At 45.6% G+C, this 27,408-nt stretch overlaps 1 protein-coding gene and 1 long non-coding RNA gene across 3 annotated transcripts in view; one reads left to right on the top strand and one right to left on the bottom strand.

Annotated features, from left to right (window-relative positions):
• The window catches only part of lpgat1 (lysophosphatidylglycerol acyltransferase 1), a 42,930-nt gene extending 19,438 nt beyond the window's left edge, over window positions 1-23,492 (top strand). The window contains exons 4-9 of one of the 2 annotated variants that reach the window (XR_003932964.1): window positions 836-931; window positions 3,492-3,771; window positions 10,317-10,443; window positions 20,863-20,969; window positions 21,051-21,539; window positions 23,128-23,492. Coding sequence is in view for 1 of the 2 variants with exons in the window: in XM_030109865.1 (XP_029965725.1) it covers window positions 836-931; window positions 3,492-3,771; window positions 10,317-10,443; window positions 20,863-20,969; window positions 21,051-21,202 (762 nt within the window). In the remaining variant the exon portion in view is untranslated. Of the gene's footprint in view, window positions 1-835; window positions 932-3,491; window positions 3,772-10,316; window positions 10,444-20,862; window positions 20,970-21,050 lie in introns of both variants that reach the window. The other variant, XM_030109865.1, reaches the window with a different exon arrangement.
• Window positions 1,040-23,752, bottom strand: LOC115401592 (uncharacterized). The gene is made up of 3 exons (XR_003932965.1): window positions 23,673-23,752; window positions 17,279-17,283; window positions 1,040-1,049 (listed from the first exon to the last, which is right to left on the bottom strand). It is a non-coding gene; the product is annotated as an uncharacterized LOC115401592 (long non-coding RNA).
• Window positions 23,753-27,408: the final 3,656 nt, after the last annotated feature.

The following is a 27,408-nucleotide window of genomic DNA, read 5'->3' as shown; positions in this document are numbered from 1 at the left end:
TGCGATCCCAGTCAGAGAAAATGAGGCAACTCATCACCGCAATAACCTCACAAGGTCTGCTTCCGCTCAGCTTTGCTGTAGGTAAATGCTTCAGAAAGGTAAAGGAAGAATAAACAGTACTAAATTTTGGCTGATTTTCATGTTTGAAGAGCTTGAGGTGATTTATTTAAAATTTAGTTGAGTCAACAGAAACTGTTGTTAAAATGTCTGTCAAATGAAGCGCTGAAGAAGTAGCATGAGCATGAAAGCTGTGCAGCCAAGGAAGCAGTGAGCTGTAGCCAACAAGAATTGTGGTGAATTTAATTTCAAATTTTTTTGTTAATTTTCAGGTTTTGAGAGAAGAGAGATTGTTCACATAGTTCATTGAACCAGATCAAAGCTGAAATGTGAAGTTTCTGTTTTTTCTCCGGCGTCTTTCTGCTTCTCCTGCCATGTCCAGATCAAACCGGCTCCATGTGGCTCCTGAGCTTAAATGACTTTGACACCCCTCCTCATGCCTTCCTCCTCATTGTTTGCTGGCAGTGAAACATAAATACAGATCAGGGGACAGATGTGTTGTTTTTTTTTTTTTTTTTGGCCGAGGCTGCCTCCGCTCTGGGGCCGGCGGTCTGCGCTGCGCAGGCACGATGACATGATCCGCCTCAACAACGGCCCAGTTTATCCTCTTAGCACTGAAAGGACAGTAAGCCAAAGCTGCGCCGGTGCAGGTCAGGAGGGTGGAAATGCTCCGAGGGGCGGTTTCGGTTTTGGGGCAGAGAGGTTTTCCTGCTGCCGAGCAGAATTACAGAGGTTTATTTGTTATTTTGTTTTTTTTTCTGCTCTTCTTTCCCCTCAGGTGGTACGAAAAATGATGTGGTTGATGGACCATGTGTTCAAATACACCAACTTTGGCCTAGTGTCCCTAATCCACGGGGACTTCTTCATCAGACAGGTGAGAGACACCAAAGATCTGTTGGCGTCCTTTAATCATCAGCACCAACACACCCGCCGTCTTGTTTTTTTTTTTAACCACTCAGCCCCTTTTTGCACTTACAGTAAAACACGTTGACCTCAGAGGAACTACAGAAACTCTTTCTGGAGGATCAAAGGCTGCCTTCCCTCTATTTGCTCATTCCCCGAAGGTCTGGCGATTAAAGCTACAGGCTTTCAGCCCCCGGCTACGGCGGGGCCCCATATTTAGAGCACTATCCAAAAGCGAAGTTGGCTTTCCCATCTGCTTGTCCCAGCTGGATAGCAGGCTTTTTCCAGCCACGGCGTCCTGAAAGTATTATGTCCAGTGGACGGCGTAGGAGGTGCTGAGGAGGAGCAGTCCGGCGCCCGGAGCCGAGCCGACCGGACTCCCACCAATTAAAGAATTCCTGCAATATCAAGGAGGGAGTCAGGGCGGCGTTATCTTTACAGCTTGAAAGCATAAATCTTCCTCAAACGGCGTCAAGATCCGAAAGGTCCTTTTAGAATGTCAAGAAACAGGAAAAGAAAAAAATACATATTAATAACTGGATGGAAAAATAAAAATAAATGAGTACATGAAAAAAGATGGAGGTAGGACAATGATGTGATGAATAATTCCGAATGCACGGCAAATGAAGAAAAAAGAATTAAGAATTTCTCAGTAGATTAAAAAGACATTGAAAACTTGACAAAAATAAAAAGTTGGACTGAATTTTGTAATTGTTTTGCTTTTAAGAGTGTATTTAATCATCCATTTCTACATATTGGTGAGGAGCTCTTAATATCTGTTTGAGCTAAAATCAGCTGAATAAATACAAAAATAGATGAATAGTTGTAAGAGAAGTGCTTTTAGGAAATTGATAGAATAAAGAAGTAATCAAGCATTGAATGTCTTGGGAAAAAAACACGCATGTTTCATGTTTTTGTTATGTAATATATAAGGTAAAATGTTTCAAAATCACAGGGGGTGCAACCAGTGGCTCTGGACCCACATGTGGCTCTTCAGCCGCTGTGCAGCTTCTCACCAAAGCTTTTAAAAACATTATTTATGATTCAGATTTTTGTTTTATTTACATACCAGACTCTTTGGAAATAGATAAAAAGGGTTTAAAAACAGTTAAAGACACAGTGTAACTGGAAAAAAAAATGGAAACAAAATATGTTAAAATTAATGAAATACCTAAAACTCAAACACTAGACAAAAAAGACAAAACTCTAAAACAGCTAAATGTACAAGAAAGTTGAATCAAATAAAATAGCTGAAAACAGAAAGTCAAAACCGCCTGAAACGGCTCCAGCTTCATGAGTTACGGTTAAGCATGTTTTGACAAATGTTATTTGGGATGAAACCTCTCCATAACGATTTCAATTCTCTGTGGCATCTGAAAGTTAATCATCTCAGGTTTTTATGACTTAATAATAATAATGCTGAATGAAAATAATGTCCGTTGTTTAGGCCGTCTCTATGTTTCCATGTCTACAAACACGGATCGGTTTATTAAAGTACTGGAATCTAAAACACTCTCTTTACTTCAGTTCACACACTTTAAAGGATATGTCTCTTCTCATGAATCCCGCTGTCCTTTGGGATGCTGCTGCTCGTGTACACCTGTGTGTCTGCATTGTATTACTTTCACCGTCTGATATTTCACCCTCTCATTTAAATCCTCGACTGGAAAGCGAACACTTGTTAGCATAGAAATGATCATGATTACAGTGGAACAGAACTCAGAATGAAGTGGAAGATCCTCCAGATACATTATTCCATCTTTTTTTTTTTTTAAGATTCGTCCTGCAGCATTTTGAAAGCAGGAGAAGCGTTCTCCTCCTCTCTGCAGGCCGTGTTGGAGTACACTTCCCCTCGGCTCACGTGACTCTCGCATCTCCAGTCAAACCACCGCCGACAGTCTCGAGGTCGCATGTGGAGCCTCCTCTCTCTCGTCCGTCTCCATAAATCCCACGTTCGCAGCTGCAGCCGAGAATACTTCCCCTCTAATTACCAGCGCAGCAAATTGAAAGTGTCTTTTTAATTGGGGAAAGTTGTGGCGTTGCAGTTGTAGTGCGCGCAGCTCCATAAACACACAAGCTCACATTACAGAGAGAGAGAGAGAGAGAGAGAAAGAGAGAGAGAGAGCAGCCTCTTCGGATACTTTTAAAACGACTTTTGACCAGGTCTAACTAAAAATCAATCCCACTCCTCCTGCTAATGCTCTTAACGTTGTCAGGGCCGTCATGTTTTGCATCCATTTCACTCATGCCGTTAATGCGCCCGTGTGTGCGCCCATGCATGCGTGCGTGTGCGTTTCAGTGGGGTTTATGCTGACTAAGACACTTTCCGTCCTAACAAGGTAATTAATTTAGCACTCAGCCTCCAGTGTTGCTCTTTCCTCTGGAGATAATTGCGACTGTTTTCAAAGCGATTTGATCTCGAAGAGTTTTCGGACTGTTTGCTCCTGACACACCTCATGTCCCCTTCATGTTGTGATGATGGTGCGTCACGCGCCCCCCCCCCCCCCCCCCCCGCTGTGCCTTTTCCTCAGGGTAAAGCTCACCGAGACAAGCAGCTGGTCTACCTGAAGGACCACCTAGACAAATACTACCACAGCCGCGACAGGAAGTGGATAGTGCTGTTCCCCGAGGGCGGCTTCCTTCGCAAGCGGCGGGAAACCAGCCAGCTGTTCGCCAAGAAGCACTCACTCCCCCACCTGACCCACGTCACGCTGCCCCGCCTGGGGGCCGTCCACGTCATCCTGAAGACCCTGTCCGCCCAGCAGGAGAACGGCAGCGTGGGCGGCGACGCGGGGACCCCCAACCAGACAGGTGAGGCGCCGATCCCGCATCTCGTGCAGTTAACACCGTCGAACGGTCACCTTCGTGTCCTCACCCCCCCACCTACATCCTCCGGGAGTCCCTTCTTAAATGGAAAGCGACGGGTGGTAAAGATTTCCAGTGGAAGATGAGGGGCGGCGTGCGCAGAGGCGCCAGAAATTGCATCAGTGTTCCTGAAAAACCCCAGTGGTGATTTTGCTGGAGAGTCATTTTTTCTGTCTGGAGACCAGCCCTAAATACAGCCAATGAGCAGCAAGATAAATTAACAAGCTTTCTTTGTCTTTTTTTTTTTTTTTTTCATTTGTAGTAATTTGAAGAGAAGTGTTGAAAAGTATAGGATCAATTTAAGCTGCTCGTTTATTTTTTGTTGTTATAAAATTGAGAAGTTTGCAGTATTTCAAGACAGACTCTGTCATGGTTTCTTCTCATAAATTAGAAAATTAAATCATTCGAGGAAACGGCGTCCCTCCGAAGCTCCTGTACGTCGAGCCCACCAGGCCTGGATGTGTCTGCTCGTGTTGTGCAGGTATTTATTTATTTCCTCGCAGTTCCAGGCCGAGGCTCGCCCTTGTTGTGACAGCGTCGGGCCGGAGGCTTTGTGTTTACAGACCGTCAGCCCGTCCCGTTCTCATTAGTGCCGTACGTCCACAGCTCCTGGAGGGAGCTTCTCCACATTTGGCACACTGGTTAATTCTCACTCAAAGACAAACAGAGGAAGATTTCAGCAGCTAAAGGTCAGCATGAGCTCAGAAATGGGAATGCGTTGAGGGAATTTCCTAAAATGTAGCTCACTTCCTCCCACGATTGACTTTTCATGTAGGACCACTGGACAGCCATGTTGCATTGCTGTTACTGGTGTCTCTCAGCTGTTAAACAGTTTCAGTGCCTCCAGGCGCCATTGTCTTGTGATCAGACACTGAAACGCTACAGACCCTTTGTTTTCACATGAAAATGCGATGTAAACAAAGCATCAATTTGTCCTCACCGCTCTTTTTTTTTTTTAGTTTTTTAATTTATTCCTTGCACTAATTAATAAACAAGCTCCTTAATATTTCATTCAGTTTTTATCATCTTAACATTCAAAACCATGGTTTTTGTATTATTATTAAAACTTTATTTTGACATATGTTTTAAAGACAACTTTAAAACTTGCTTGAATGTGACACTTATTGTAACAATCCGCAATGTGTTGTGTGTTACATTATAAAGCTTCCTATCTTTAGCTAAAGACCATTGTGTTGATTTATTTTCTGAATTCGGTAATGAAGCCTTGAAAGTTTTCTTTCACTTTATAGAACAAGGAGCTGCTCTACACACTGGAAAGATTGTGGGGGCGGGGGTGTGTACTTCTTGCAGTTCAGATAAGAGGATGAGGGAGTGTCTGGGTTCCAGATCCGTTTGAAATATTTGCCGTGTTAACTGGAAAAGGGAGACTTTGCTTCAGTGTCGGTGAAATCGTGGCCCGGAGCCTTGAGTTTGCTAACGCAGCTCGGTGTCCTACAGCCTCGGCACCGACGGCGAGATGCCATCTGTTTATCCCTCTGCAGGACAGACTGTCAGACCGTCACACAAACGTCTTTTAATTGGCCGTTGTGAAAATTCAGATGAAGAAGAGAACAGCTCAGTTTATGTCTGGCGTTAGATGCATTTCGCCACTTGTCGGTGTCAACTCACACTAATGATAGCAGGGGTTTCATTTGTAACCTTCTTGCATTGGAGGCATGTCCTAATACTGCGTACGTTTCATTTGTCGCCGCTTTTTAAGAGTCCTGGTTTTTCTCTCTCGCACGCTGCCCTTCCCTCGCAGCAGTAGGGCTTGTCCTTCCAGTTGAATCTAGCTAATGGCATTAAAACCCAGGGCAAGAAAAGCACACATACCCAGAAGAGCGCTGTGTCCCTGAGCATCCTCTGCTCGGTGTTTGTGTGTGTGTGTGTGTGTGTATATGTGTGTGCGCGTGCGTGCATGCAAGCGCCCCCGTCAAAGACGCAGCTCTTGTGTCTCTCTGACCTCCCCGATGCTCTGCAGAGGTGCCCAGAGCTTGCTGACTCACTCAGAGACAAATGGGCCACTTGGAGAAAATAGGATTTGATGTAAGTGTGTGTGTGTGTGTGTGTGTGTCGCTGTGTATCAGCCGTGCAATGTCACCCGGGCTAAACACACTCCTCACTGCAAACACAGAGCACATGGGTCACTGGCTGCTGCCGGCCGCAGGACGCCTCCCAGGTGCTTCAGAGACTGATAAGGTGTATAAAACTGTATTTACAGTTGGCGTGCGAGCAAAGTTCACGGCCGTGAGTCGCCGCGGGCGCGAGCGACGCCTCAGGTGACACACAGGCGGCCGGGTTTAAACGCAGCAGCCAATCAGAGGTCATTTATTATTCCGCGCTTCAGTCGGTGGGAGGGGAGGGGTGTGGGCTTCAGGTGTTGTAATTGGCCTGCAGCGTGGCCTGATGCAGAGCCAGGTACCTGCCAGCGTGTTTCCTTCCTTCGGCGGCCGTCCGGTGTCATTTCAAATCACCCCGCCCGCTGCCATTACAGTATAGTTTGTCACGTAGTGTGCGGGCGCCGGCGACGCCTTGGCTCGGGGCCCCGCTCCTTGGCCGGCCGCTCAAGGGAGACGACGGCCGGCTCGCAGCACACTTGGACCGAGATCTGGATCCAATTACCCACACAGGGAGAGCTGAGGCGCTGGCCGGTCCCGACTCTGGAGTCGGTGTCGATTCCAGCCTGTGCCTCAGCAGTGTCTTCCTCTCGCTGTGTTGTGCAAACTAGTGGGAAACAGGCGAGGTACGCAAACAAAGGTGTGCGTTGTTTCAGGTTCGACTTTTTTTTTTTTTTTTTTTTTTCCTCCTCTCACTGAGATCCACCAGGTGAAAAACATGTTTATTAAAGCTCGGAGACAAGCTGACCTTTCCGGGAAGTGGTTGTCAGTGTGTAGCAGAATTGGACGAGGTGTTCAGGAGTAATTATTAACAAGGAAACTCGATTCAAGGAAATGTGAGCCAGCTCTTCCTTTAACTTCACTCACGCCCAACAAGAAGAATACAGTTAAAAAAAAAAAAATCAAGTAATTTGGTTCAAACTTTAATTTTCAATATACATTGACTAAGATGTGTTAAATGCCTATGGAAGAAAAGAACTCTGTGGATTTTAGTTTTTCACAAAAATTGCATTGAAAATGAAAGCAATTCTTCTTTTAGTGTTGGAAAAAAAAAACAACCATTCTTCTTCAGAAAGAACATGCAAACTCCTCGTTGCATAATTCTGAAGCCCAGAGTCAAACATGGAATGTCTCCTTGTGACTCCTAGTCACTACAAGACTGTGCAGCCTCTTATCTGTCCAGCAATACAAATATAAACAGTGGTTTTAATACTGGTTAACACTGTAAATAAACTCTTTATGATCCTAAATCAGTTTAATTTCAGTCGTAACAGGTTTGTTTCTTTACCCAGCATGCCTCATTTCCTGTCTTTAGAAGAAGTGAGGTTCAGATAAAGGTTCATAAACCGCTTCAAGCAAACAGCCAGTGGAACCATGGACAATTTAATTACTGTAGAACGTAACATTATTACACCAGGACGATGCTTTATTGGTGTTACTTTGTTTCAAGCCATTTTCCCTCTTTTTAACTGTTTACTTTTGCCACCAGATATGATGCATCGTTGAAGTGATAGATCTCAGATAAATATCACATATATCATCTGATTGGCTGAATATGTTCACATGAATGTACAGTACGTTCGTGAAATTTGTTAATGTCATTATCATGATAAATTGTGATGGATTTTGCGGCCCTGCGCTCAAACAATGAAGGTCAAAGCAAAAGCGGAAGTGAACAAATTAAGAGGAAATCCGTCTCCTGTCAGTCCGTTAAACCAGCAAGCAGCTGAGAAGCTGCTGTTACATTATCTGAGAACATTCCCTACCAAAAATATTACGTACAGCAGCTGCTGCCAACGGGGCTGAAACTTTGTGAACATCAAAGTAACTTTGGAAGCTTCCGTTTTGATGAGATGGTACAGTAGTTATGTTTCAGGACCGTTTCTGTGTGGAGTTTGCATGTTCTTCTTGTGCCTGGTTGGGTTTATTTCAATTACTTTAGCTTCCTTCCGTCCACAAACACGTCTTTGAGGTTAATTAATGGTTTTGAATAGCTTGCAGGTGTGAGGTCTGCCTCTGTCTCTGCCCTGTCAGGCACTGATTACCTGTCCAGAATGGATCCTGCTTCACCTGTAATCCGCTCTGCTCCTGCTATCGATGAACCTCTGGCAGTGCAGTCACCAAACCCACTACAGCGATACCACTCTTTAATGCCCACCGAGTACAGCCTGTATTATCAGACTCCAGCTCTATCTACACTTACAAAGGTTACCTTTTTCTTTCACTTTTCTGAAATAAACACACATTAGTCCAACAATTATAATTCCAAATAAAAATGTTGCATATACCCATTGATATAGACACAAACTATCTCCACTCATTCACTCCCAGATTCTTTTTGAAGTTTTCTTAATTTTGTAAAATAGTTTGAGCTACATAACAAGTCAATTTTATTTACAAGTCGAGTTTATTTACATGTTTTACGGATATAACCCTTTGCTTGATGTGACAATGTTGCTTCTTCAGTGTTAAAACATTTTATGAAAGTCGGATTTCCTGATAAGTTCAGTTTTGGGAATTTCACACCCAAAGAAACATACATTGTTATTGCTCTTCGCTACCATCAGTGTACTTGTTAAAAACATTGGGGGGTTTTTTGTTGATAGAAAAATATGAATGAAAATAAAACTTATCCATAAGGTGGATTTGTGGTCTGAACTCCGTATCAGATCGTCTGACGGACTTCACCCTTCCACGTATTTCTGGGTTCTCGTCATGTGTTTTATTATTGTGGACGACGTTGTTTTAAGGAGAACTGTGGGATTGTTGGTACCGAGCTGCCCTGGCAGGTGAACCATGTACTGAATTATCTTCTCCTGCACTTTGTTCATATTCTGTCCTTCACCTTTTCTCCTCACATTTTTTTTTTTTTTTCTTTTACGACTTCATCCATGTGAAAGATGAAATCCTGACTCGTTGGCAGCACTTTGAGCGCTGCCCTCGCTGACACTGACGGAGCTGGGTTGTGAGCTTTCTGCTGCACTTTGTCTCACAGCCTGGCATGTTTACTTTGTATAAAGCGACCAGTGTGCTCCGAAGGGGAAGTGCTGGCTGAACACGTACCGGCAGACCGCACTGTGACGCTATCTGGACTTCACTGTTTTACTTCAGCTTCAGTTTAAAAGTACATTTTACCTTAAGTTCATGAAAAATTGAATACAATCTAACAGTTGTGCTCTTTTAAAGCCAGTATGATTTTCGGTGCTTTAATCTATAAATTGAGAACAAAATAGCTTTTAGACTGTCTGAAAAACAATGGTAACGTAATCTCTGGATTGGAGCAATGCTCTACCACATTCAGCTTAAGCGTTTGGATTTTAACCTTCGCAGAATGACGGCCGCTCCTGCCAGCCGCACTCATCCCAACAAGAACTCCACGAGCCCCGACGGTGACGGCTTCAGGAAGTTAATCCTCTGTGTTCAGTCTGAATACACGGTGCTCGGTTTTGACAGTCTTATGGACATTTCCTTTTAAAATTAGTTATTCGGTGTTCATTAAATGCATCATTTGCAGTCCTGTGTATCTGGGTATCACTCACCTTAGTGCAGCAGTGAGGCGATGGGTGTGAAGCATGTCTGGACATGCGTTTGGTGGTGGTAGCTCACCTCTGATCATGTTTTTTTCCAAAATTCCCCACAGCCCTCCACACCACACACTCTGCTCTGCAGAAAGTCTCGGTCCATATGTTCACACTCAGGCCAGGTTTGACTCAGTCCTTTAATATTGTGTTTGTAATTATGTGCGGACGAGTACGGGGCTGACCCCGCTTAATGCAACTAAATATTCACACACATGCGCCCTGCAGCTGACTCTCAAATTAAATCACATGTCTGGCATTCCCGCTCCCATCTGTCCTCCCTCGCCTTCCCGTCTCTTCCTGCTTCTTTTTTTCTTTTTTTCTTTTCCCCCCCAGTGTCCTTTTCCTTTTCCAGTAAAGGTGGCAAGATAGTGAGGATTTGGCTGATTTGTTTGGTGGTTATCGGCTGAAATAATGTTACAGAAGATTTGCCTTTGAGACGATAACGTTTGCTTTTAATGTGACTCATAAGCGTAGCTGCCTGCCAATTTCTGTCAAGTTAGGGCTTCAGCTGGTATTCCACCAGTTGCTTTGGCAGGTAACCAAGCCTCATTTGCCTGCTTTGCTATTATATAAAGCCCCTCCAGAGACACCTGCCGGTTACAGACAGTGTGCTCAATCTTAAAGAAGCGGTGTTGACTCTCTGCCAGCTGCAGGTCTGCACTGTCGCTCTGATGGCTTCTGATGGAACATGTTCATGCTCAGTATAACAGATGAAACAGGTTTTAATGCATATTTGCTGTAAATGTGGGTGTGTTCCTGTCTTCTAACTCCCTTTCTCTTTCCTCCTTGACAGCTAATAAACGTAAAGGCCTGCAGTGGGTAATAGATGTGACCATAGCGTATCCCAAAGCACGACCCATGGACATCCAGACTTGGATCTTTGGATACAGGCCTCCGACAGTCACGCATGTACATTACAGGTAAGGATCGCGTATTTGAGTTTGATCCAAGTCTTTTCAAGCAGCTTTCTGGTGCTCACATTGAGAGGGAGGAACCCGGGCCATCATGCTTTACCATGCAAATCTGATACACGGCAGACATGCAAAAACAAGTGCGTCATGGTACGAAGCCTCGCATCACCTCATTGGTCAGATTTAGAAAATGTCTGATGTTTTCATTCATTTTCACTGCTGTAGATCAGCAGCATCAGTGTGTTGGTATTATAGTGTCAGGACACGTATGAGAAAAACGGTTCAGGACACGACAGAAAGCGAGCTACATAGAGTCATGCCAAACTATGTCCTGAAGCTAAAAATATCACTGCTCTTATGCAGAGCGAATGCCTTTGCCCCTCCTTATTGTCCTCTCCTCGCCCTCCAGATTCAGTCCCTAATCTCTCCACTTGAGGATGCAGTGAAGGTGGGCCAGGATTAGATTTTCTGGACATCCGGTTCAAGATGAATGCAGCCCCGCGTGGATAGATGAGAAAGGATGAATCCGAGCGTTAGCAACGCTCATCAGGCATAAGTCACCCTGAGCTCCCTTCCTCCTCCCACTCCCTGTGAAATAACCTCCAGAATGGCACTGCGCAGCGTGGCACTGATTTATCATTGTCATATCATCGATATGCGTAATATCCAGATTAGACTGCGGTCATTTTCAAAATAAATAAGTGAAGTACGGCCGGTTTCCTACACATATCTGCCCAGTGGCCGAAGGACAGAAAGTAAAAGCACATGAAAAAGGAAAAAAAGACTGACCCTTTCTTCATGCACATAGACAGTGGCATCATCCACATAAGTGTTTATTGCAAATCATTGCAATGCGAATATTTGACTTTATGGCTTGTTTACTGAAGATTGTGCAGCTCCGTTGTTGACGCCGCTCATGAGCGTGTTCACACCTGAGCCGGCCAAAGGAGAAAAGGTGATTTATGACGACAGTTTTCCCGCACCAGCTGCCCCCAGGAGGCTCCGTCGCCCACTTTGGACCAAAAGCTGGAGGTCTCATTAAGTCTGTAATTAGACGAGGGGAGGATGCTCCGGTCCCAGCCCGCCTCCGGGACTCTCTAATCAGCCATCGATACAGTGGGCTCTCCCCCCCGGCCTGGTCAGCAGCTCTGCAGCTCCAGGCGCCCCAGTTACCGGCGTGCGCGCTCACTTCCAGCCGTGCAGACGGCGCTGATCGCAGGGGAAGGCAGCGCCGCGTCGGCGCAGGTGCAGAGTCAACAAGAGGATTAATCTGTGTGCTGATCAAGGGAACACTGTGGGGGAGTGAGCGTGATGAAGCACTACGGCGAAGCGGCCACCCGGTGCCTGTGTTTGTGCTGTGTCAGTTCAGGACTGCTTCTGCCGAGAGCGCAGCGCCTGTTACCCACAGTTCATACAAATACAGGACAATTCAGGGACCAGGGAAAGGAAGACATTGTAGTCTAGTTTTTTTAATTTTTTTTCCGTCTTCTCTCTGGATCTTTCCAAAAAGCTTTTATAAACAGCCAAAGCTTCAGTTTCTTGAGACTTGCTGACTGCACAACACACAGACTGATGTTTTCTTTTGAAAATGAGCTGGACCGACGCCGGCATGATGGACGCGAACACATATTTGTGACGGCATAAAGTCCCGAATGTGCAAACAACTCATGTACAGATGCTGATAGGGGTTTTTCTTACTTCACCGTTTGCATTTCAAAACTTTGACAGTATGCATTCAACACTCAACACTCCTTATAATCTAAAATTAGATTATATTTGGCAGGTGTTTGGCAGTTGCTCACGTGCGTGGCACATATTTGCATTGCCTGGAAACACACGTATTCAAATTCAGTAGAAGCACGTCACTTCTGCTTTTTGGTGAATTTGAATTCAATCTTCAAAAACCAGTCACAAGAGTTGGCTCAGCAAATTGAGAACTTATAATACTGTCAAAATCATTAAACTAATTCATTTGATCAGAGGACGTTATTCGTATTTCTGTGGCTTTTCGTGTTGTGAGAGTAAAAGAAAAAAAATCCAGTTTTATTTAAAGAGTTATTTCAAGGCACTTTTTCAGAGAAAGAAAACGGTGTTATCAAGGCTCAATTATGACAGAGAATTTTTGTAATTCTACAGACTGACAGTAAAAGATGAACACCAGACACCTTGAGGGCGGTTTAAAAAAAAAAAAAACTTCAAGTTAGGCCAAACTCAAGCCTCGGGCTAGGAAGCTGTTCCTGTTGTGTATTTTCTGAATGATGTCCTTCCTCCAGGACCACCGGATCGCTGTGATCCTGTTGAGCTTTCATGATTTTTCTGAAACGAGATGCAGCGAGGAAGTCTCTAGTCCATATCGGTGATTCAGCATGTTGGATCTATAGGTGGAGGCCATCCGTTCACAGGGGATTTCTGATTACTCAGTAAAAGAGGGATTTTGCGTGTCAGTGTGTGGCGTCCTCATGGCGTACCACTTTTTTTTTTTTTTTTTTTTTTTCTTGTCCTAAAACGATGCATTAGCCAGATTTAACCTCTTACCCAGATGCTGATGCATCGCTGTGTCATTCGTTATACGATAATGTGGACGTGTGAACGCGGCGGCTGCTGGTGCAGCTGGAAGGGAAAGTCGCGCCCGACGTGCAGCGACTGTTCCTTTGTAAACTGACCTTGATCGTAGTCCTCCTCCTCCTCCTCCTCCTCCTGCGTTGTCATTTTATGGGGCTGTATAGATTACGAGTGAGCCTCAGCTTCACCACCGGCGGCCGAGTATTGAGCAATATTCGAGATGAATCCACGTCGGGCGCTCTGTAATTTTTTTTTTTTTAATCCGTCCACCACCACCTCCCTCCTCCAGTCCTCCCCCCTCGGCTCCGCCCTCCCTCGCTCCGTCTCCTGCCCTCTCCCCATATAATCTCAGCCTCCCAGATTGCAGCATCATAAGCCCTCGGTGAATGGCAGATGGGAGAACGTGGTGGGTGTACAGAGGCCACGCCAGGGCAGTAGTGGGTGTTAAATACGTTGAAATTCTTTTCTTTTAAATACACCTTCTCCATTTTTTTTTTTTTCCTTTTTTTTTTATTCGGCTGCCGTGTGCATTTCATTTCCCAAAGCCGCCGTTTGAAAATATCTGAAAGGCGGCGTGATTTATAACATCTGCCTGGTCATCACATGGGACGCTTTTGAGCTGCACACCTGGTTTTCTCTCAGGCGCGCACAAAGAATTGTTGAGCTTGCAGTTGTAAATAACGCTTTGTTAAGAAACATGGGGCAGTTTTTTTTTTTGTTTTTTCTGCACTGGAAAGATGTGAATCAGGACTCTATTTCCCTCCTTTAAAGTTATTTCTCGCTAATTGCGGTCACTCAGAATCAATGGCTCCCATGTTGGTGACGTACCGTAATGATTGGCGCTTGGTGATTAGAGCTGGTGTCTCTGGGTAATGAATGAGGGAAAGGTTTTTTTTTTGGCGCAGAGTCTTTGGAGGCCTTCTGTCACTGTAGAGATAATTAACGGGAGTCACTCCCACCTAAATTCACCGCCGAACAAGAAATGGTCTCAACTAATCAGTCCTGAAATGAAGACGGTTTACGTGCATCTGATAATAATCAGATTTGTGGAAACAAACCACGTGACGTGTCAATATATCATGAATCGAGCCTCGTTTTGTTACGTTGTGGGTTTCCACTGAAAACGCAGCTTTTCTAAAAGGCTACTCGTGCGCACGCTCGCCATGGTCTGAGGAAATACTCCTTTTGCACACGTGTGAGTAAATCAACAACAGAGGCGTCTCCTACATCTATCAGACTGCACACCATTCATTTCAATTTTCTTTTCAGTACATTTGATTTTTTTAAACATTTTATCAGTAGTGATTTCATTATTTTCTTTCAGAAAATTTTATGTTCTTAACAAAAAGCATTTTTATCTCCGCGTTTTGCTTTGCTTGTGTCATTTTAATATTTTATGTGAATTCATTGTTGAGCTTGGTTTCTTTCTACTCGATGTTAACAGTCATATCTTTTTTGTGCGTTTTGCTTCCATTTCTGTCTTTAATTTGATTTGATTTTCTTGATCGGTTTGGTCCTGGTAACTCTGTCAAGCAGTTATCATTTCAGTTGTTTTGTTAACAGAAATAAAATGTTTGATCGTTGAGTTTATAAAGTATAATTTAGAGCTTCGGTCGAAATCGTCCTGCTGCTGAACTTTGACTTGAGTAAATCATTATTTTTTTTCTTTCTTTCATTAGCTGCTGTTCATTTCATAATTGCTGCAGTTAATATTTTATTAAGTGACCGTAATTGCTAGCTCACTCATTTCTTCTTGTTGCTTGCGAACTCGGAGTTAATGATTGTCGTAGAATACAGGAGGAAGTAAATGGGTGAAATAAATAAATGATGTCCTTCAGAGGACTCACTTTAAGTTCTCCAGCTTATCCACTACAATATGAAACATTTTAATGGCATTAATTATCATCTTAGAATTAAACTTTCTTATTTTATGAGAAGATTTAAGCAGAAAATGACAGTGAGACCAACGCTTTGTCTCTGAAAAGCTCCAGCAACTGTAGTGACGTTCGTCTGTTTCTTAGGTTTACGCCTTACCTAACCAGGAGGTATAAACACAGTAAACACTAAATCGTTAATTGCTGTGACATCTTTAGTCACTTGTGCTGCACAGGCTCATGAAGAAATCACTTTATTGTGACTGTTTGGAAAATTACTTCTAAAGCACGCTGTGTTCATCTGCAGCACCGAGAAGCTCCCGCCAGCCGCTCTGCTCACAAAATCACAAAAACAGGCAACAATTTCATTTAAAAAACAAAAAACAATTAAAAAGCCCTGGCCTTTTGCAGAGTGCTTTCTCAGAGGTGGGCTGAATAAGTTTTAATCATGAATTTTGATTTTCTTTCAAAACCACCTGGTTTTAAGATGACTCAGATGATGGATGGATGGTCGTCGGCGTTAACCCATAAACTAAGATTTTACTCCACATTTTCTCAGACGAAGATTACAAATTGATCATTAAATCTCGAAAAGCACGGATTTTCGGGGGAGTTTGATATTCCTCTGGATTTGCCGATCACAACGACAGGAACAGGTCGTCCCACTCATGAGCGTGCGGTTTAGTTGCCACAACTTTTTCCTGACTGCCCGAGCTCTCTGTGTTCCGTTTATTTATTTCAACCTCAGTTGGTTCAACATTAATTGGTTCCTTTCGTGTCTGTCCTTCTTTGCCGAACCTCTTCCCGGAACACACACGCAGCCCCGAGACAGACAGGAAACAGATTAAAGACAAATGGAGCAATTAACAAGTTTAGTCCTACTGTCCCTGAACGCCTCTCCAGCTGCAGATAAGGGCCTCGGTCGTCCAGAGTGTGTTTTTGCAGGGGAATCGCCATCAAGCTCAAGGAAATTGTGAGACTCTCCAAGTACTAAACACAAAAGAGACACTCCCGGACTTTGTTTAATTATTTCTTTATCTAATAGGACTGGCTGTTATTCCACCGGAGGGCCGAGAAAGTGTAGAGGAGGACCGGGGTCTGGGATTTGGAGCTTTGCTGCACACAGACGAGGACTCTTATCTGAGCGAGGAGGAGACGGAGAGTCTGATGGGAGACTCGTCTCACTCCCAGAGTCACACCGGCCACTAATCTCAATATTCACCTTTTTGCAACATTGTGCCCGAGACCAGGGCTCCCGGGGCGCCGCTTTGTTTCTCCAGATTTTCACGGCTCGAGCGTTGAGGGCCTTACGGAGTCTCTGAACAATGACTGGCCCCCGTCCAAAGAGGTTTGTTGAGTGGACAGACTTTCACAGCAGTCCAGATTTAATTAGCTTCCCCGGCCAGCCCAAAGTGGAAACAATATCTCAAGAAGAAGAGCCAAACAGAAGCTAAATGGTTCCAGCCAGGCCGTCAGTGCGAGGACCGAAAGCTTCTTATTTACCCACTTTATTACCCCGATGAGGCTGGAATGACTCATTATCCAAACTGATGTCAAACATATTTTGAATTCATCTTCCTAGAAGAGTAGAAATTGGAGCAGGGATTTATGAAACAGCTATATTGAGGTTTTTCTCAAGTTTTTTTTTTTTTTTTTTGTTGAGGCGTCACTTTTAAGTAAAGATCATCAGTTGAGCGTCGCCCCGGTCAGCATTTCATCAAAGCTTGATGCTGAAGGTTATTGACAAGAGGAACTGCCGCTCTGCCTCAGCTGTCCGCCGGCCGGGGTGTCAGGTTAACGAGCGCGCCGCTGCCAAGTGGGTTAGGGTGGAAATGAGAGCGCAGCCGTGGCCCCGCGCCAGCACGCCGCCGCCGCCGCCGGTTCCTCGCCACCGCTATTCTCCCTCCACGCACCGTGCTCCGGTTTCCTCACTCCGCACCGTGTTGACACGACCGAGCGGCGTTTCCACTTTTGACATTACCGCAAACAAAGCCGCGCCGGGAGGCCGATCAGCCGCGGCTCGCAGTCGGAGCAACCCCACGGCCCGCAGGCGAGGTGACCCGCCGATTGATCAAAGTCCGTTTGTTCTGCTAGAAGCCAAATCGAGGCTCTGGCCTCGGCCTGAACTTTTAGTGCAACAGGCCGCACATCAGCAGGAGTGGAGTTTATCAAGGGCTGGCTCCTCTCCAGAGTTCCCAGAGTGACAGCTGGGGCTTTTTCAATGCTTCATAACGCCGCCGATTCTGTCTGAGGGATTGATTAGTAACGGTGAAAGTGCAGGGCAGCTTCTGAAGGTGGCCGTATTTTAACCGTCCTGCTGGAGGATGTCTACATCTCCGGCTCCGCCCCTCCCCAGTGGCTTCCCGAGGCGTGTGAGACGAACACAGTGGCACTCTCGCGAGCTGAACTCCTCCTGACCTCTGACCCCGTGACCCCGCACCGACTCCTCAGAGGTCTGTGCTCCGAGGACTGCTGGACTGGTTCAGTTGTAGACTTTCTGTGACGGAGAGACTGTAGAAATATGAATGATAGACTCATGAATCTTACAATACTTGAACATATCAGAGCTCTTCGGTTTCTGTTCACACACTTGAGGAATTAATTACTTACAGATACACATATTTACAGATAATCAGTTAGCTATTGACAAACTAGAAACGCAGCAGTCACCCATGGAGCCTTAATTCATAGCATCTCCATTTGCACAGGGAGAACATGCAGACTCCACGAGGAAATAACTGCTTGTTGTTGTCATAACAAGCCGTTTTCCACTCAGGTGGAGCAGGTAAAGGGGGATGTTGTCGTCCCGGCGGGTGCAGGCAGGCGTCTCCAGAGCAGGAAGTGAACCCGGTGAACTCCTGACGCGCTGCTGATTTTTCTCCCGGAGCCGTTAAACCTGAAGCCACTTTTGCAGATGTCGTTCTCCAAAACAACCGCCGGCTGATAAAGCAGTGAAAGCAGCTGATAGGGGGAAGATACGGCACCCTATCTCAGCACTCGGTCCTTGTTTTTATTTTCTTTCTCTCTGGACCCGAATCAGCAGCGACTCCGTCCAGCTCAGCTGTCCTCGGCGGCTCGGGCAGCTGCCCGCGGCGCCGACGGATCCCGATCCCTGCATGAATATTTCAGCCGCAGGAAAAGCGCCGCGACGGCCACCTGCTACCCGAACCCTTAAATGCTGAGAGGCGCCGATAAGTGGCCTCAGCCGGCTCCTGTTTTCCCCCCCCCGCCTGGGTCACAGCGCGATCGGTTTACATGTGGGAGTGGAGCCGGGCCAGCGGCCGGCTTCCTGCAGCGCAGCAGGTGCGAAAAACGCTCAGTGGCGCAAAATTCAATGAATTACAAATCAGTGCATCAAAATATAATTTATATAGCACCTAAATTATTGACAGCCATGAGGTGAAAACAAGAAAATAGTAAATAGAGAAGGGTTAAAAAATGATTATTTTGGAGAAAGGTCATTTTTTAATAATGTATTCAGTCATTTATTTCAATTCAGTCTTGTCTATAAATAGTGAAAATAAGTCAGATTACATTTACAAAATAAAATAATTATGAAACCGTGCTCATGAAGCAAAAGGATAGTTTAACTATGTCCATTCAGGTTTTCTTTATCATTTCTGCATATTTTCATCATCGTCACGGTCGCCTCTGAGACAAAATAGCTCTATTCACCACATAAAAATAGACTCTAATAGGAGCTACGAGTGCAGCAAAAACCAGAAATTGCCCCCTCTCTCCACAACCTCAAGCTTTTACAGGAACCCGCCGCCGTCCTCATTCGCCCTCCGCTTTAACGCCTCTTTGTTGACATGTTGCCGTAACGGTCTGGGCCTTCAGCACCGCCTGTCGCTGCGTTGACAAACCTCTGGTTCTTGTGACTTCAACCTTTTCTAGTATTACCAACAAACTGTGGATTACTGGATTCTGGTTTCCTCAGTTTGGTGCCACTATATTCATTTCTGCCGGAGGAGTTTGTACAGATAAGTCGAAATTAAGTGAAAATCTAGCCCAGACTTTAAATTCTCGCATTTGAGTTTGTGAAATGAACTCCTCTAATCCAGTTTGCGGCTCTGTCTGTACCTGAGAGGGTTTCCTGCATTCCCATCACTGGAGTCACTTCACTAATCTTGTTCCGTTCGTTGATGACTTTAACCCTTTTAATCCCATCCCGCCTCTGCTGACAGGATTCGGTTTCTCATCGCTCGAAATCCTAGACTGTTAAATAAAATATGTTCAAAAGTTGTGAAGCCACAGGAAGGCAGAGTTTTGCTCATATAGTAGTAGTTGTAGTGACTCTTGTTATTCACTGCTACAGGAGCGTCTCAGCCTGTAAAGTTAAAGAACTTCCTGATATTAAAGGTTTGTGATACTGCAAGGAGGAATAAAAAAGGCAAATTGACTTGATTTTATGTTTGAAATAAATCTTTTAAGGCATTTTGACCACTAATGATCAGGAAAAAGTCGAATATTAATCCAGATAATCCCGGTCCGGTCCTGTTTTTAGGAAGATGTGCTCGTGCCTCCCCCGTGTCTAAAGAGACAGACATCATCCTGACAGCGGGGCCGCCGCCGCCTCTCCTTAAATTGCTTTTTAAATAAATATTGAGCGGCGCGTGGATCGATGGCGCGCTGCTCATGACTTACCTCCCGCAGCAGCCCGGAGGTGCTCTTCCCCTGGACGTGATCAGCCGGGGGACACCGAGCACGGAGGGAGCGCAGAGGAAGCGCTCGTCTGAGGGAGGAGACGCTAACCTCTGTTTGAAGGTGACCAGCGGCCGCCTGTGTGGGAGTGCGGCCTGCTGGAGACCCCTTCTGGCTGCAGACCAGATTTCATCATCGCCTGAAATCAGCCGTCTTGTTTTCGGCTGCAGTGTTTTGCTCAGAGACTCGCTGTGGGATCCGAACTACGATATTGTTGTGGCAAATTTAATATTCTAACCTCTTAAAATCTTGTTTTTTTTTTATGATCTTCGACTTCAGAACAGCTTCAAATGTAATCTGTTTAAATTTAATCAGATTTCACAGTCATGCATTTCGGTTAATTTATCAAATCAGTCACACATTATCAGGCTTCACATTCAAAACGCACGTTTATTTACATAAAATACAATAAGATAGCATGTCACATGGGAGAAAATTCCATGTTTTTGATGAAAAAATTGTTCAATAGTGGCCTTCGAAGTCAGTCGTGTGACCATTTGTCACAATAAATCACAGATATGTACAAGATGGGATGGATTATTGTTTGAGAGACGATGAGGAAATGTTTATCAGTGGAGAATGAATATGAACAAAAATACACCAGAATAAGTTGTTTGGCTCTGGATGAGGACATTTGGCACATTTCTGAAAGGCACGGCCCACATAGTCCCACTCAGAAACAAATTTGGTCAAATTTAAAGAGGAAATAATCAGGTTTTCACTGCTGTAAGATTTCATGTCAAGCAGCATGTTTATTTTGGCGTGAATGGACCATTTTAATATATTAATGGACATCAGTCAAGCCAACTTTTTTGTCAGTCTGTTAAAAGTGAAAAAAGAGCCACTGTCCACCTAATTGTCTGGAGGAAGATAAAAAAACGAAGAATCAGAATTGGAGGGATTTTTGCGACTCTGCTCGTCTGACTTTGATTGGCCGATTCTCCCTTTCTGGACGGCTGAGCCCATTTCCCTTCTCCCTCCCACTCGCCTCTGACCGGGCCGCTCTGCGAAGCGTCTCGAGCCGCCGGCGCTCTCCTCAGCACTCCTGTCCGTCTGCGGCGCTCCGGTGAGCCGTCCGCCTAATGAATCCCTAAAACGAGCTGAAGCCACAGCAAACGGACGGCCGGAGTAGAGCCGGCTGCTCGGGGACCTCGGCCGACTCCCCGGGTTTCGCGCCGCCGATCAATGCACGCGAGTTTCGCTGAGTGAGACTTGACTCATTTGTTTTGTGTGTGTGTGTGTGTATGTGTGTGTGATGTGGCTGACCTCTCTGCACCCTCTGCTTCAGGATGTACCCGATAAAGGAGGTTCCCGAAGAGGCCGAGCCGCTGACCGACTGGCTCTACCAGAGGTTTGTGGAGAAGGAGGAGCTGCTGGCTCACTTCTACGACACAGGTCGGTCTCTCCCTGGATCCGAGAACCAGGCGAATGTTCTGACGGCCGGCTCTGACGGATCCGTCTCCCTCCTCTCCACAGGATCCTTCCCTCCCGTAAACGGACAGAAAGAGGCGGTCTCCCGGCAGATGACCCTTGACCCCGTGTGGCTGTGCGCCATCCAGTCGCTTGCGTTCGTGTCCGGCTACGTGTGGTACAGCGTCCTCCAGTACCTCTACTGCTGTCTATTTTGAGTGCGCCGCCGCCGCGGCGGGAGTCTTGAAGCGGACTGCTGGAAAAGCCTCAGGATCGGTCGGCCGGCGCGCGGCCCCGGCGTCATACGTGCCCCCCCCCCCTCCTCCTCCTCCGCCTCCTCTTCCTCTTCCTCCTCCCCCCACGATGGATGAATGTACATTTGCTACAGTGGAGAGACTCAACAGGAAACAAGAAAAAAAAAAACAACAAACATACGGAGACGAACCCACAGGTTACAGTGTGAAGCTGGTCACAGGCAGTTAACTTGCACACACTCGCTCCAGCGGCCTCTAGCGGAATAATCTCTCTCTCTCTCTCTCTCTCCGTCTCTCACTCGTCACCTCTCACATTTCGATGTTTACACGTCCTCTCATACACGTAGGCGCTCACACCTGACATGACTTTTTATTCCAAGTGAACGAAACGAGGCTCAGGACTCCTCCAGAAGACGCTCTGGACCGGACTCCCCCCCCCACCTCCCCCCCTCCCTCCTGGGCTTTGGCCGTAGTAGTTTTACAGAGTTTAAAACGTGCGTGAACGTGTGTGTGTGCGTGTGCGTGCGCGAATGGAAGTGTGTGACTAGAAGCATAATGTCTGCCCTGAGTTCTTCTTCCCGGCGAGAGTCGATGAAGCCCACTGGACCTCTGTGGCCGAGCCTGCTGACGGGGCCCCTCCCAGAGCGAGCCGCCGGGGGCCGCTCCTCTGGCCCTCATTGCACTAAAAGGATCCATACTGCCCTAACTGCCCCCTCAGTCGTAGCCGTCAGTGTTTGTTTTTCGTTTTTTGTTTTTTTCTGTTCATCGTTGTTTATTCGCTGAGAGAGGAAAAACAAAACAAAACAAAACAAAAAAAAAAAAAGCAGGGGCGGGGTCATGTTTACACTGCTGAAAGCCCGAGAGGACGGCGGCCCGAGTCGCAAAGGATCGTTTTCTGTGACAGACGAGACCTGCTGTGACACTTCGGAGAGGGATGAAAGGAAAACGTGGGGAGAGATCCGCAGTCTGATCGCGTTTAAAAAAAAAAAAAAAAAAAAGGAAAGAGAAAAAAAAAAACCCCCTCGTGTGTGTGGATTCCCCCTGTTTCGCCCCCCCCTGCTCTCCACAGCCATGTGCAGCTCCACGTCTGTCTCAAGGATCGATTGGGCAGAGGCAGACCGGCAGGGCAGAGACTCCGAACTCCCCCATTGGACTACTTAGTTTTACAAATATTTAAGCCATATGCTTAGTGTCGTCGGGGTGAGAGAAAAAAAAAACGACCTTAAAAAAAGGTGAATTTGTTTATTTTGGTTTTTTTTTGTTTTTTTTTTTTTGTTTTGTTTTTTATAGAAAGCTACCCTAATGTTCAGCATTCTACAATAGAGATTTTGGCTTACAGAACTATAGGTGTCATTACTGTAAATTTACAGCATAACCTGCCTAAGTGAGTGTGTGTGGTTGTCTTATTCCCCCCCCCCCCGCCCTCCGCCACCCCCCCGATCTCTCCATGTTTTGATCTTTATGACTGGTGTGGCGTCGCTCTGCGGCAGTCTCACCTCCTCCGCTGGTCAAATTTCATTTCATTTTAAGTCACTCGAGCTGTTCCGGTGGGTTTCAAAGAGTTGGCATGAGGGCGGGGGGCGACGTAGCGAACGTAGAGATACAGCAAACTGAAAACATTTCAAGTTGGAAGCGGAGAATTAAGTGAAAACTGATCAGGTATTTCAAATTGAAAACATGATTTAGATTTAGAAAAAAAAAAATCAAGCTTTTCCTGCTTTATCAAACCCAGATATTTCATATTTAAAGCACTGAAGGTCCCTGCTATTTTTGAATCGACTCCCCCTCCCAACACTTCGAAACCCCCCAGAACTGCTCTGTCCTCTTGTCACTGTGTGTTTAAATCTTGTACATAAAGAAGCTGAGGAAGTTGTCGGACACGACTGCAGCGTCTCTCTCTCTCTCTCTCTCTCTCTCTCTCTCTTTTGATCTCTGGTGATTTCAGAGAAATTTATTTTGAATGTTTGGAGAAACATATTTCCCTTTTAAATAAAGCCACATCCGTAAAGAACATGCATTTGGATGAGTGAAACCTGAAGGACAGACCGGCCTGCAGTCACTCTGCTTCATCCAACGTATCGTTACGGAGCGTCGGAGCCCATTCCAGCTGAGTTTGTGAACGTTGGGACAGAAATCTGTTCTGAGGAAGCTGTCAGTTAGGATTTTATTCTGCACATTGTTTCTAAGTATTAATCTGATTCAAGTGTTTTAGATTTTGTAATAAAAAATGCATTAAATGTGAACATTTTCAGTATTCACTGCTTCTTTTCGTTTGCTTTTTACTGAAATATTTAGACTTTTTGACCTCTCAAAGGATTGAGGAGAAAACCTCCACTTCTGTTTGGGTGCAGTTTATGAAGCCTAAATACTGCAAACTGCCTTCGCCATGAAGACTTTGCAGGTTTTTCTTGGACCCCAGTCGATAGACGACGACTCCTCGTTGCACAAATACATGTTTCACTATTTAAAAGGGAAATAATCAGACTTTCCACCGTGCTCAGAGAAATCTGCAAAACTCTTTTCATCACTTTTTGACCAACTGTTCAGATCTTACTTTGAACGACACTATGTTTTGTTTTGGCACTCATTGGAGACGGTAACAGACTCAACAGCCTCCTGACAGGCAGAGAACTGCAAGAAGTCATGAATTCAACTAACACTGAGTGTGAGAATAATGTGCTCCGTCAGTTTATAGCATCTTTAAACTACGTTCAAACCTGATGTTGTATATCCTCATATTTTTCACCTGGGAAAAATGTTCCTGATGTCTTGCGGTATTCAGATCCGGTGTTCTCCTCTTGTCTGGGGTTGTGAGTGTGAACTTTCTCCGTCCTGTGAGGCGAGAGGCCGAGCCGGGGACTCTGGGTAACCGAAGCCTGTGTTTGCTCAGAGCTGAGGCCGTTGTTTAACGGTGCCGTCAGTCACCGGCTTCTGGAAGTCGGCCGTCTGTCTTACCGAGCTCTCATTTCAGCCGTGACGCGGAGGCGGACGGAGATCTCTTTACCTGAGCGGCTCGCCAGGAGTGTTTGCGGACGTGTGGAATCAAACCCGAGCCGCCTCTGTTGGATTCATCCCCGAGATTTCAGAATATTCAAGCTCTGTCCTACAAAGTCTGATAATCCTAATCTTCTAAAAACTGCTGCCCCACAGCTTTATCCGCACAGTCAGACCTGCGATATGTTCATATTTAACAGTAATGTTGTATTTTATCAGTGTGTTGGCTAATATATATTTGAGTTGTTAGGCTTCAAAATTAAGATTATTTTAAATAGTTTGGAGAAAACACAAAGGTAGCTGAAAATCAATCACAAAACATAAATACTTGTATTTTTCATGATTGCACAAGATATTGTGACGAAACATGACTTTCCAGAAGAAATTAGACATCAAATGATCATCGGTTGCAGAAGGTACCAGATTTATTAAACATATCAGAGCATTACAGTGAATAAAGCTGAATTTAGTGGCTCGAAAGAGCAACATGGAAGATGGTCTGTTACAAAGAAAGCAATGATGGAGTCTGCAAACAAAAGCTGTGGGGGGCCAGCTGGGGAAACGTCTCGACAGTCTCAGCCGACTTGCACCGCCTTTAAAGACACATAATTAAACAGCACAAGTGTTTTCAGATATCAGTTATCGAACCAGCGCTGGCTGATATTCCGCATTCGTGAACCAAATGCGCGAAATAGAAAGTGTGTTGATCTGATGTGGTCGTCTGTGCGTCCCGTTAGCATCCCGGGAAGTTGAGCCACTGACAGCAGCTGGAGTGATGTGTGGAGGGTCGGGTCTGCATGATGGCGAAAACAACAGGAAGTGAGCTGGAAAATGGAATTAAATATGCACCAAGCCTCACGCCGAGGGTGAAGACGAGGTCTCTGTGTGGAGACTCCAGGTCCACTGAAGAGCGCTTTCCAAGGTCACCCGCACGATCCCCACGAATTATTCTCCTGAGAAACTCGGGCGTCCTCTGCACACGCCTGGTCGGACACCTGCAGCAGAGGGCCATTTCACGGGCGCCGCTTCCCCGAGGGCCTCAATGTCACGCTTTGATGCCTGCTCCCTCGTGAATGCGGCGGTGGCGGCAGCAGCGGCGGCGGCGGCTTCCCTTGAGTCAGCAAGCACTAAAACATCCAGCTGTGGAGAGGAGGGCCGTCCTGAATGTCACTGCAGCAGCCGTGGGCATCACTCCGCCCTACTGGCTCCCCTCCCGCCGTCACGCCGGTGAAAACCCTGCGAGTGTTTCTCAGTTATCAGTGTGCCCCGGGAGTGAACTGTCACTCACTTGCACTGTCTGAGGAGTGCTGCACTCCTAGATGTATTCGTTTACATTATGGATGCCGCTTTTGTCTGTGCTGCGTTGCCCAAAAAACGGGAGGGGGAGTCAGAGGAGGCAGCGGTGGGCCGTCAGCGTCCTGTTAGCCCGTTGCAGCCCGTCGGAGGTGAGGAGGTTGTGACAAGATGGAGCGGCGCGTCCTCCCTGTCACTCCCTCTAAACTCCTGGCCTTTAACGGGGCCGGCTGACGTCAGAGCGGCCTCGGGCACCCGACGGTCTCTGTTGTTTTTAGCTGTCAGTTTTCCACTCACATGCCCCCCCCCCCAAAACAACTGTTCTTGGCTGATGTCCAAACTCCTCCAGCTCTCTGTAGGAGTGACCTTTGCAGAGGCAGACTGACAGCCCGGCTCGCTCGCTCTCTTGGTGGTGCGAGTGGTGCTGGCACCAGGAGAGGACGGAGGCCCGGAGGACCATGTGAACCGGAGGAATCCTTCTACCGAGAGAAATCCCACAAATCGAGTTTCATCTGGTGCAGTGATCACAGATCAGCCACGAGAGAGAGAGAGCAAGCATCTTTCATCTGTCACAGGGAGTCACTCTTTGATTCTGTATGCTTAAATCACAGCTATTGTCTCTTTGTTCTGCTATTGAGTGACAGAATGATGGCAAAACAGTGCATATGCTCATCATACCAGATCAGTTTGTTCTCAACATGACATAAAAATCAAATGAAGGAAGGAGAACAAGAAAACCTTTAAATATTAAAACAGCTTTGGTAGAGAGGATATTTGTGAATTAAAGAAAAGTTACTCTCTTAAAAAAAAAAAAAAAAAATACTTGTCTTCAGGATTTGAAAAAGCCTCAGAAGCTCAAATAATAAAATAAAACTACAAAGTATGGAAAATTTCTGAAAATGGTCGAATTTGAAAATTTTAAACAAAAAATAGTTCTTATGTAAATGATCACAGCCAGACACAAAACTACAAGACACAAATCAGATAAAAGTTAGATTTAAAATGGATAAATTATCTCCAAATTAATACTTTGATTCTTGAACAGACCACAAAATGTAAAATAACCACAAATCAAATCCAGAGAACCAAAATAACAAAACCCAGAAGAGCTCCAAATCTTCATCAATTAAATGCAGGAAGTTGTCAAATGATTAAAAAATTCAAATCAACAAATCTTTGACATTAACTCGTAACTGACAAAACTATTTCTGAGACAAACTGGATCACAGTTAAAGCTCTGAAATCAAAGACTTCAACACTGATTTGATGATGCATGAACGTGTAGTTTACTGGGAGGAGACTGTTTGAGAGTAAACCATGTGTGATATCCGTATATAGAAGCAGAGTGAGCGCTCGCTGCGTGTCTCTGCTCTCAGATGGTCACTCTTCGGGTGGTCCTGATGGTCAAATCAAGTGACCAGTGGTCAGCCTCCTCCGGCTGTCTTTCATATTGTACGCAGCCATGGAAACCTGTCTGATGACAGCCAGCGACCTTTTCCTGTATTCATGGAGACGCCTGGTGAGCCGAGCCCAGAGGATCATATCAGACACCCTCAGGGGAGCCACTGAAATAAAAACAATGACATGTGTTTGTTGTACTCAGGTTTCCTCTGCTTCAGTGAGTGTGTGTTGAATTTGATCCATCAGTAGATTCCAGTGACTTGCAATTTAATTTTTTTACTTTTTTTTTTGTGTCATATCAAAGCATTCTGATGATCTTAGGGGTCGTGGGCTACTGGAGCTTATCCAGTTGAACAGTGTGAAACATCCTGGACATGTCATCAGACCATCACAGGGCAAACACACATCTGTTAGAACTTTAACCAAACCCACCATAGGAAGCTTCTCCTCTAAAGATTAGCATATGGTATGGTCATCCACAC

The sequence above is a fragment of the Salarias fasciatus genome, chromosome 15, assembly GCF_902148845.1.
Source record: "Salarias fasciatus chromosome 15, fSalaFa1.1, whole genome shotgun sequence".
NCBI lineage: Eukaryota > Metazoa > Chordata > Actinopteri > Blenniiformes > Blenniidae > Salarias > Salarias fasciatus.
This window is presented reverse-complemented; position numbering and strand designations above follow the sequence as displayed.